The 12446-nt window shown below is 36.4% G+C and overlaps 1 protein-coding gene across 1 annotated transcript; it reads left to right on the top strand.

Annotated features, from left to right (window-relative positions):
* The first annotated feature begins 652 nt into the window (after window positions 1-652).
* LOC113108433 (cyclic nucleotide-gated cation channel alpha-4-like) lies at window positions 653-6056 on the top strand. The gene is made up of 7 exons (XM_026271564.1): window positions 653-769; window positions 977-1078; window positions 1331-1437; window positions 1644-2313; window positions 4441-4600; window positions 4773-4938; window positions 5343-6056. Exons 1-7 carry the CDS (start codon window positions 690-692, stop codon window positions 5960-5962), a joined length of 1905 nt encoding a protein of 634 aa, XP_026127349.1. The 5' UTR covers window positions 653-689; the 3' UTR covers window positions 5963-6056.
* Window positions 6057-12446: the final 6390 nt, after the last annotated feature.

Genomic DNA, 12446 nt, shown 5'->3' with positions numbered 1-12446 from the left:
ACCGCCGGGGAAATTGGAGAATTGATAAAGTGGTGCATGAATATTTTATAAGATTGTGATGACGTAGCGTAGGTTCGTAACCTTTAAGAGGCGACCAGACACGGTGCGTAATTAATATTCATAACTTGGCCACGTGGTGGATGAAAATGCGTCCACCGCTGTACAGAAAAAAAATAAATACAAAAAAAATTGGTATAAATGCTGCCGCCAAGTGGCAATTTGATGTATTTTTCCTGTCTGATACTAATACACTGAAAAAAATACTATGCTTACACTGCATATATTATATAATTCAAACATAATAAAGCTATTTTTATTTTTTATTTTGAGTTTGTAATCTGAAATATTTAGGTTTCAGACACTTGATGGATCTTTTTAACTATTGTCCATTTCAGTTATGAGTTTTCAGAAATTTGATTGTTCACACAGATTGCTGAGCCAGGAGGAACCTGCTTACCTGTCCCGCCCCCCAGAGGAATGGTGTCATGGCAATAAGCATCACATAATACCTGTGTTATATGGGTGGGGCTGCTTGTTGTTATGATGACACAGCTATGTGGTCAAACAATGGTTGTGTTTTCTTCATCTGTTTTGTAATGTTGTTATAAACTTGCTTAGCTTCATATTTTCTTGGTAAATACTAAATATTAACATGAATCGCTGGACAAGGGCTTTTCACATGGCAACGCATGAACAAGAATGGTGAAGAGGAAGAGAATAAGGAACAAGAACCAAAAGAGAAGAAGAAAGATGAGACAACAACATTAAAGTGAGTTTTAGTTCAAATGTTTAGTTGTCAAATTTGTTACTTTAATATTACACTGTAAAAAAAAAAGATTAAGTTTAAGTTTGACAGCAATGCTCCAAATACACACACATGCACACCAAATACAGTTGTTTGTCATTTTAAGGGGTTTGGTTAAAAAAAAAGTACACTATACAAAAGACACTAACACAAAATTGTATAATCTTTCAGATGGAAGGAATGGATAATTGATCCATCTGAAGAGTTTTATTATACATGGTTACAAATTATGATACTCCCTATCTGCTACAATTGGGTCATCATAATATTCAGGTAGGGAAAACACTGAGGTTTTACTGATTGGTGTTGAACTACATCTGTATATGGTTTAATAAATCACTTATTTATTTTTTTACAGCATTTTAGAAAAATCTTGTATAACTGAATTGAGAACATTAACAAAGACACTAATATATTAGTTCTTAAAATAGCATCACATTTGCAGAGTCCTAACAGTATTTCATTTGCTACATTAAGTCAACACAGGTATGAAAAATTGTTCAAATATTTGTGTATTGTTCAAAGGACATGCTTCTATGCCATTGAGGAGAAGTTTGTGGCAACATGGCTTACCTTGGATTATATTTGTGACTTGTTCTATGTGCTTGACACAGTTATTGGGTTTCGCACAGGTAAGTGTGCATCTTGTTGCTTTATTTGTTTGTCCTATCAGTCTGAATGTAGTACTTATTTAATTTTCAAGTTTGCGTGAATGACTTCACTTTTTTGTCACTTTATAAATGAAAAGGAACTTGATGCACCATTTGTGATTCTTCAGATCGCAACTGGAAAACCTCAAGACACAATATAAATAATAAAAGACCTTCCTGTTTTACAGCTTTTCTGGAGCAGGGGATCCTGGTGCGAGACTTGTCCCTTTTAAAAAAGCGTTACATGCGCTCTTCTCGATTCAAGTGGGACATTGCCTCCCTGTTGCCCACTGATCTACTCTACCTGAATCTGGGGATCCACACACCTCTAGTTCGGGTCAACCGCTTCCTGCGAACGGGCCGTATGAACGAGGCCCTGGACCGCATGGAAACGCGCACATCCTATCCAAACACCTTCCGAGTCGCCAAACTCATGCTGTATATTTTCGTGCTCATCCACTGGAACGCCTGCGTCTACTTCTCTCTGTCTAATTACATAGGCTTCGGTGCGGATCCCTGGGTCTATCCCAACATCTCTGACCCGGACTTTGCTGCCACGAGACGCCAGTACTTCTATTGCTTCTGGTTCTCCACTCTCATCCTCACCACAGTGGGTGACACTCCTCCGCCTGAACGCGAAGAAGAGTATCTGTTTTTAGTCGCAGACATGTTGATCGCCGTGCTAGTGTTTGCTTCTGTCGTGGGGAGCATGGGGGACGTGATATCAAGCTTGCGTGATCGTGACAACGTTTTTTTCCCCAATCATGAGCTGGTGAAGGGTTACCTACGCAGCCGGCGCATCAGCAAAGAGCTGCAAAAACGCGTCAACGACTGGTACCAGCATCTCCACATCAACAAGTGGGTCTTTCCTTTATAGTGTGTGGGTGAATGTGATGTTCCTGTAACAACATCCAAATCAACCACCCCTGTTATTCAGCTATCATTTCCCTCTGATTTTTGTGATAAATTATGGTTAGGGTTAGGGGTAGGGATAGAGTTAGGTCTATGTTATTGGACAGTAATGTTGTTTCCAGGATCAACAAAAGTCTGACTCTGGCAAAATCACAAACAGCAGAATTTAAAGACAGTCAAGCAACATCAGATTTAGTGAAAAATAAATATATTACATTTACATTTATTCATTTAGCAGACGCTTTTATCCAAAGCGACTTACAAATGAGGACAGTTGTAGCAATCAAAAACAACAAAAAGAGCAATGATATATAAGTGCTATAACAAGTCTCAGTTAGGTTAACACAGTACATGTAGCATAGGCTTTTAAATAATATAATAAATGAAAAAAAGAAAACAGATAGAATAAAAAAAGAATAGAGCAAGCTAGTGTCAGAGGTCTTTACACACACACACACACACACACACACACAATTGCATTATAAATGAAAATAAAATAGAATTCAAAAAGATTAGAAAGGTAGTTAGATTTTTTTTTTTTTAGGAATATAATTAGAATAGTGAGTGTTAAAAGTTAGAGGGTAAAATAAAGATGGAAGAAATGGGTTTTAAGCCGATTCTTGAAGATGGCTAAGGTAATGGGTGCAGAGCCAGTGGTAGTTTTGTAGGCAAACATCAATTCCTTGAATTTTATGCGAGCAGCTATTGGAAGCCAGTGAAAATTGATAAACAGAGGTGTGACGTGTATTTTTTTTGGCTCATAAAAATGTAATCTTGCTGCCGCGTTCTGGATTAATTTGAAAGGTTTGATACTGGCTGGAAGACCTGCTAATAGGGCATTGCAATAGTCCAGCCTGGACAGAACAAGAGCTTGAACAAGGAGTTGTGCAGCATGATCCGAAAGAAAGGGCCTGATCTTCTTGATGTTGAATAAAGCAAATCTGCAGGACCGGACAGTTTTAGCAATGTGGTCTGAGAAAGTCAGCTGATCATCAATCATAACTCCAAGGCTTCTAGCTGTTTTTGAAGGAGTTATGGTTGATGTGCCTAACTTGATGGTGAAATTGTGATGAAACGATGGGTTTGCTGGAATATTAAAACGTATTTGAAATACATTTATTTTATGCTAAGTATACTACATTTACATTTATGTGTATGTGCTTAAAAAAAGGCTACTCTGCAGTTGTAATTGTAGTATACTAAACTGGTGTACTAAAAGTCTGCTAAACTGGAACAACTAATTTTGTACTTTTGTACTTAATTGCATTTTAATTGCGCAGAAGTAGTGCTGAAGTCCAACTAAAGATATACTGAGTATATCTGTATATCTGATTTTGCTGAAGTGGAACTATTCCAACTATAGTACACTTGAAATATCTTGCATTTAAAGACCAAAGACCTAAAGACTAATATTCAAAGATCATACAGTCCTCATCAATGGTGTTACAAAACACAGTTTAGGCATAATATTCAGAAATGTGCATTGTACACAAATAGTACTTCAAATAAAGATTCATTATCATTTTTATAACAGTAAGTTTCAATTGATGCCAAGTACATATGTTAATAGATTTGAACTAATTTTAGTGTGAAATAAATGTATGTTAAATACACTACTTTAGGGTTCATTACCATTCAAAGTTTTGGTGTCAGTGAGATATTTTCAGAAATTAACACTTTTATTCAGTGTTATGCATTAAATTGACCAAAAGTCACAGTAAATATTTTGTTACAAAAAAACAAACAAATGCTCTTTAAAAATGTAATCATGAAAGAGACTTAAATTCAAAATATTATTTTAAATAATAATAATTCACAATGTTAACTTTTTACTGTATTTTTGATCAAATAGATGCAATTGGTGAGACTTCTTCCAAGTTCTATCTAAACTTTGAAAAGCAGTGTAAATATAAAAGATAGCTAAACTGCAAAATATCACATTAAATGGCAACTGAAAAAAAAAACATGCTAGCTTTTCTTAGAACTAGTTTTAGCCCTTTTCTTTTGTAACATGCCATTAAATCCCTTAAAGCTGTTCCTCTTCCATTATTATGTGTCATGTGTCTGGAACAGAAAGATCACACGGGAGAATGAGATTCTTCAGCATCTTCCAACCACACTTCAGACAGCAATTGCAGTGAGTGTGCATCTGCCCACTCTGTCCAAAGTCACCATCTTTCAGAACTGTGAGACCAGTCTGTTGGAGCAGCTGGTACTTAAACTCACCCCCCAGGTTAGAAACAGGTGGCACACCTGGACAGGATTAAGTCTAACACTAGAGCCAGTTGAACTGAGACTTATACTTTACCTCAGCAATGTTATATTTATAATGTTGTTATTATCAGATGGTATCATTTGTTAGCATATTTTCCAAAACATACACTAATCATTGCTATCCTGTTTAGGTGTATAGCCCAGGAGAGTATGTATGCAAGAAGGGAGATGTAGGTCATGAGATGTATATCATTAAAGAGGGGAAGCTGGCAGTGGTTGCAGATGATGGAGTTACTCAGTTTGCTGTTCTGGGGGAAGGAAACTTCTTTGGAGAAATCAGTATCTTGAATATCAAAGGTAGGAAATGATAAAGATGAGTAAAGTATTCAATACATAAAGTATAACTGCATTCTTTATATTCAATAACAACATACAGTATTAACCATCATCATGGTGATGGCAACATTTTTTATAATTTCCATCAACAACAACAACTAAAATCCTTTTTATTGTTTTGTAAAAATAAAAATTGACTTCTTCTGTCGTTTGTGGTTGTGTTATGCAATATAATTTTGCTACGGAGACCATTGTGTGGATTGACTTCATTATAGCTGTTTTTTTTTTTTTTTTTTTTTTTTTGTTGTTGTTGTTTTTTCAGTTCAGCAGTAAAAACACTATCTGCTTTTGTTGTATAAAATAATATTTAGCTGTAGACACATAATGAATCACCATATATGACACAAATTCTCATTAATGTATAGGTAACAAATCAGGAAATAGACGAACAGCCAACATTCGCAGCATTGGTTACTCAGATCTCTTCAGCCTATCGAAAGAGGACCTGACTGAAACACTTCTTGAGTACCCTGCAGCCAAACGCCTGTTGGAGGAGAAGGGTCATCAGATCCTGACAAAGATGGGGATGCTGGAAGAGACAGACGAACGGGAGGGAGAGGTGGAGAAAACGGAGGACAAGGTGAAGCGCTTAGAGGCCAGCCTAGAGGCCCTGCAGACCAAACTGGCTCGGCTGATCGCTGAATTGGAGTCTACTGCCCGGAAAATGATGCAAAGAGTGGAACAACTGGAACTGCAGACCGAAGGATGGGAAGGAATTGTGGCCGAGGGTGCACAGGGAGAAATAGAAGAGCAGAAAAAGGTAAAAGAGAGGGAGATTGGGGATGGGAAAGGGGAAGGGGAAGGGGAGAAGGAAGATGAAGAGGAGACAGTAGTGGAAGGAGAGAGAGGAGAAGGTGATGGAGGAGAGGAAAGCCTGGGAGAAAAGGAGAAGAATGCAGGAGGGAATGAGAAAAGTGAAAAGGAGAAAGAAGAGACAGGGGAAGAGCAAATAAAGACAGAAACAAAGGATCAGAAAAGAGATTAAATGCAAGTAGAGGATATTTGTAAAATGTGCAACTATACGTAAAATATACCGTTTTAATGGTTGGGGTACATTTATAAATCAGGGATTTATTAAAATGATCAAAAGTGACAGTAAAGCCATTTAGAATGTTACAAAAGATTTATATTAATTCAAACAAATAATTTTGAATTGTAATAATATTGCAGAATATTATGTTGCATTTGATCAAATACGCGCAGCCTTCCTGAGCAGAAGAGACTTCTTTCAAAAACTTTAAAAACACATTTGAACAGTATCATTAATGTAATTAAATTGTGGCTTGTAGATACAGAAGACAATCTGTACTGTTATGAGTGCAGTTTTATGAGATACATTAAAGGAAAATAATTACACTTTTAGAGTATTGTTTTTTCATTTAACAAAAAGATAATATATATATATATATATATATCGCCACTGTTAGCGTTTAGTTGCAGATGTAAAACTCTATCGAGACGCTGGGTGGCAGCACATACTCCACTTTCACAGTTACCAGAGGAAGAGAAGTCAGTTTGAAGGTACATGCCTCATATAGCTGTGCTATTAAGATTTACTATAGGTTGTTTTTCTTAATTCCAAAACAACTCCACAGAGGAACAATAGAGAGAAATCCAGCAACTTTATAGTCCACCCAAAGATTCCTGTGGCCTAACTTAATGTTAAAGCTGTTGCCAGGCCTGGTTTTCATAATATGAATTTTCCTGCCATGCAGAATTCATTATTTGTTAGTCTCCTTACCACACTCTTGTGTTTTGGTGAAGAAAATTACAAGAATGTAGGAAGTCTGGATTCTGTGAATTCAGTGCTGTTTATCCTTGCTTGGTGTGCTTCTGTGACTGCAAACTCCATTGGAACAGGAAATCTGCTGTCAGCAATCAAAATACTGCAGTGCAGTTTATAATCATCTCAATCTTAATTGAGTAAGTCTGGTAATGTTCTTCTTCAATTAAGCAACAAATGAAGAATACCAATTCACATTGTCTCAACCAAACTATAGTGCATAGTTATCCTTTTAAATTGATAGTATTATCATGACTCTGAACTTGGTTCATTGGTGCCATGAATTGGCGCCAAAGTGAAAACCCACTCTCCCACTCCTGCTTTGGAGTCTGACACTCTGATGAAATCCTCAGAGAGTAAGTGTGTTTGTTTTGAACACATCTCAGAGCATGTGCATGTCTTATCTTGCTTAATAACAATTCAAGTGATATTGAATACAGAAACAGCTTCTTCTTCTTCTCTCTGTTTGTCTCTCTGTGTGGTGGTGGTGTATCAGGGCCTGTCTCAACTACATTTTTGCGCCGGGTCCTGCTGTGGTAGCAAATTACTGGGCCTACCACTGGGTGTATAGTGTTACCCACTAGTGGTGATCGCCGTTGTCCTCAGGTTTGTCTCGGATGCAAAAAAAAAAAGAAAAATAAGAGGCTTTATTTCTCATCTAGCTGAAAAACAGCTAAATAAATCATTCAAATAAACGGATTATCAGAAAATGTATAATAACTATCAGCTTTGTGTTTAATGTAAGAAGGGACACAATCATTCGTAACTTGAATGGGAAAGGCTTCCGGTTTCATTTGCCTCCAGTTATTTTACCTGTTAAGATTCTTTGTATTGCAAACTGATATGTTATCATGAGAATTTAATTCATTATCACCACCATAAACACAGTGGTTTTCAAAAAGCTTTAAAGTTTACTGCACTTTATTATTCTAGTTCGGCCTATAGTGGCTAATAAATCAGAAGTTTGCCAAATAATAATAAAAAAAAACCTTACTTCTAAAATAAGGTGGAATATGTTAGAATTCATTCTTAGGATTCCTTATGTAATGAATGACTTTTGAACAACAACAGCATTTATAATATAACAATAAAAATCGATTTGTACTTCTTCCCGCACCAAAGAGGAAAAAATTACATATTCAAATGAGATAAATTCAATATGTTCATACATCTCAGTGAGATTTCGCAGGTGTTTGAGATACAAGCGTAAATGTTGCCGTTATTGCTGTAGATGCCCAGATGTTCACTGCCAAAGGAGGCTTGATATCCAATAAAACCACAATTACAACAGAAGACGCAAAACCATGGAAAAGAATGTCAAGCAAGAAAAATTTCCCAACCTGTCCATAGAATAGAAATAATAGATAGCGTCATATCATGTTGTGTCTTCAGTTTTGGCTGATGGTATGCACTCCAGGTGTCCGTTTTAGTCTTTGAAAGTAACTGACCACCCGCTTTAGCCATATGATTAATTCTGCGGCCGTCAATCACAATCCGTCATGGATTATGTCAATTTAAAGCGCGTAATTCTACATCAACAACCCGAAAAACAGACACAGACTAGAGCAGATGGCACGTAATTGCCTTGAGGTGGAAACTGGGCGTCCATTTTACAGGTCTCGCGGGACTCGGTCGCACTTCTCCTGTGAAAATACAGGTGCGTTTGTTTTTGTTTATCTTTCTCTCTAATCAAAGTATTGCCATAATCATTGGAAACCTGTCAGTTTAGTGTGTCCTAATTCACAGCTAGGGACATCAATTCAAGCGCCACTTATACTGGGGACCTGGGACGGTTAACCCTCTTCATAAACACCTCTTTGTGATAGATGCATCATCTGCTCCTCAGATTGGAGCAGGAGATCTCTATAAATAGCCAATTGCAAGTTGTGATCATAACAGCAGCCAGAGCCACAAAGGAGCAGGTGTGCAAATGCTTCAAAATGAATTTTACGCAGCATACACACAGCTTTGGAGGTGTAATATGTTCTATAATTTCATTTATATATGTGTAGTTCTGAACTGATTGGCAAGTTTGCGGATGTGCATCTGCTGCTAAGACAGGAAATAACTTTTCTGGACTTGGTCTCACTATAGAACAGTTTCGAACGTTCTCATATAAGATGTTTGTCTGCTTGTTTGCACTTTGTGGTGGATTGTGTGGTTTGTTATGTATAACTGGTTCCACGGCATTTCCCAGTAATTAATTATTTAAGCAGAGACACATATCTGAAACTCAGGGGAGGATGACAGAAGCTTTTAAACAAATCCCTGTGCTTCTCTTCTTGGCTGTCTGTCACCTTCAACACTCACGGACTGCATCTGTGCACCTTCCCAAATGCCAGAGTATGTGTCTTTCTGGCATTTCACAACCATACTGCTTCCAGATCCCTGGCACTCTTTCAGGGAGCATCCACACATACGGCCATTTGCGCTGACCAAACTGCCGGAAGTCATTCATTTTCAGTTAAAGTTGGCTATTTATGGTGACGACTGTTGGTGATATAATTTTTTAATTTTAAAGTCCCCATCTATTAAAGCAAGTCAGTCCACTCTGCAGCCATTTTGGCAACACCCCTCTGGCAGTTTATTTTTCTTTTTGGGCAAGTGCGGCTCCTCTCTATGGAAGAATATTTCTACCACATACGAAAAACTAAAAATATGCTTTGGTAAATCACAGTTATGACAGAGTGTTATAATTATGACATAAAAAGTCAATTATGACATCATAAGACAAGTTGAAATATTCAGATAAAAAGTCATAGTTATGACAAAATTAAGGTAAAAAAATACATAATGTGACATAAAAGTCATAATTAAGACATAAAGACAAGCTGAAACAGATCAAAAGCTATAATTATGACAAAATTTAGATAAAACGAATCAGTGAAAATTGCGTGATTAAAAAGGTAATTATTATCCCAAAAAAATCATAATTATGACAATTAAGTTCATAGCTATCACATAAGTAAAAAATGTCGAAATTATGACCTAAAAAGTAATAAATATGACCTACAAAGTGACAATTATGACACAAAAGTTGAAATTATGTGATTAAAAAGCTAATTAAAAAGACTCAATTATATAGAATTCAAAATCTTGACAAAGTCATAGTTATGGCATAAATAATTTTTGCTTTTTTATGTCATAATTTCAACCTTATATGTCATAATTATGATTTACCAAAGCATTATTTTTTTCCTTATCATTATTATTTATTTTTTATTGTATTGTATTGTATTTATTTTTTTGTGGCAGAAATATGCTTCAATGTCGATCGCAGACATAATATATTGATGAAATAAATAAAAGAAAAATTGCTTCAAAAATCCCTTTAAAAACCCTAATTCCATTAAGCTACAGCACATGTTGAATCTACAGGGCTGGCTGTCCAAACCTAGTGTGCTTTCTTCCAACTGAATATGCAGAAACCTGGCTCAGGTGGTCAATTTGAAGATGAATGGCTCAGAGATGCCGCAAGGAATGCACCGGAAATGGGATAGGGCATGAATTCCAAACAAGCTCTGTGGAGATTGGCGGTGCTGTATAATACCTTTCTCTTTTTTATCAAACTAATAAATTACAGCCCTGCTCTCTGATAACTAGGAAGAGAAAGTGCTCGATTTAGACCCCAGATGTGACCCAGGGTTACCTGGCAACTGGACAAACTCAGGAAGAGGATGAAGAAAAAAATAAAACATTGAGATATCATTGGCTGCTTAAGAAAAAAGAAACAGAGTGTGGGAGAGAAAAGTAAGTACACAGAAATGACCTTTCCCCTTCATGACAAGCTTCTCTTGCTGACATTTCTGTAGATTAAATGAGACAGATTTAAATATGTTTGTTGTTATATGTGCCATTTTTTACATGACAATATGGTTATGTTGTCTAATACTTTATTTCCAATGTCCACTGAAAATAATCATACTTCTATCCTATTAAAATCATGCCAGTACTTTAACACGTGCAAGTAAAAATGTATACTTTTTATATTCCTTTCCTCTTCCCATTTCTCCCCTCTCAAAAAATGCATTACAGTATTTGGTGCTGTTCATATCCACTGGTGCATGTTTAGTGATGCCAGAAATTGCAGTTTCTTTGTTATAAGTACACATTTTGCCTGCAGCTTCCGAGAATAAAAAAGCTCCCCAAACATGCAAGCTGAAGTCCACTGCTATTTTTTATATTATTATTTAATAATTGTATGTGTGTGTGTGTATATATATATATATATATATATATATATATATATATATATATATATATATATATATATATACTGTATATATTGCAGTAAATAAAAATGTTTTACAAGGGAAAAATAAACAGACATATAAAATGTCATAATTGAATGGATTTGGCTAATTTATTTGATATTTCTTCGGTTATTTTTTATTTATTTTTTTTACATTTTTGTATGTATTTATGTATTTAATTGTTTATTTTAATTAAGCATTTATAAATATGGTTAACAATTGTTTTTTTTTTTTTTTTTTTTTTTTTCCTGAGGAAATATATATAGGTATAAATGCAAGTGAGGGTGTTTTTCCAATTAACCAGCACTCATAATCTCAAGAGAGAGCCAATTAAGTTTATGGACTTTGAGCAGTCATGTCCAGACATGCTGTATAGTCTGACTGTATCATAGGCACACAAACACACTCCCACAAAAAACACAGGCCCTGTTTTCTCTTTCATCTGGGAAATTCAGCATCTTAGACCCTGAGCGCCTGCAGGACATGACCCTCTCTTTTTTCACTCCGTCTGTCTCTCTTACTCAGACTCCCGTGATACACTGTAGATTTCACTTTACATTCTGTGATGATCACCCAATTTACATCTTGCCCCTGTCCCTTAGGCATCATTACCACAGCAACCTGTCCCCTCAGAGACAAAAAGAAAACAAGACTCATATATTTCCATCATAAATACACAAAACACACACTCACACAGTGTTTCAGTTATGGCACATCCCTCGAGGGGGTCTAAACTACAGGGAAATAGCCATGTAAAAGTAGAAAAGATACTCCAGGCCAGTGCAAAAACCAATCACGTGACAGCTGATCCATATTATATTGCAAAATAGAAGCAGCAGCACCCAATCAAAACACCCAGTCACCTGTATAAAAAAAAAAAGTGGACAGACAGTAAACTTGGGGTTGGGGAGAGAAAGAGGAGAGAAAGGGGGGAAGGGCCTTCATCATAGGGATTGCCACTCTTCATTAGAGGGATGATTATGGTCGTAGAGGAAAGGCCCAAGGGAAATAGTGTGATTTTTTTTAGGTGAAAGAGCCAAATGAAAAAGAAAGAAAGAAAGAAAGAAAGAAAGAAAGAAAGAAAGAAAGAAAGAAAGAAAGAAAGAAAGAAAGAAAGAAAGAAAGAAAGAAAGAAAGAAAAATCAATGAATGGGCAGACAGACAGACAGACAGACAGACAGACAGACAGACAGACAGACAGATAGACAGATAGACAGATAGATAGATAGATAGATAGATAGATAGATAGATAGATAGATAGTCACACTGGCAGCTGCTATTACAGCTCTCCTCAGGCAAGGCACCAGTTCCTCGTATCCATGTGTCCATTCCACTCCCATCATCCACAAACACACACGGCCGCACAGGCATGACAGAGACGAGACATGATGTGAATGCAGAGAGAAAAGTAACAGAGTCTCATGGACAAAGAA

This window comes from Carassius auratus, chromosome 9, assembly GCF_003368295.1.
Source record: "Carassius auratus strain Wakin chromosome 9, ASM336829v1, whole genome shotgun sequence".
Lineage (NCBI taxonomy): Eukaryota > Metazoa > Chordata > Actinopteri > Cypriniformes > Cyprinidae > Carassius > Carassius auratus.
This window is presented reverse-complemented; position numbering and strand designations above follow the sequence as displayed.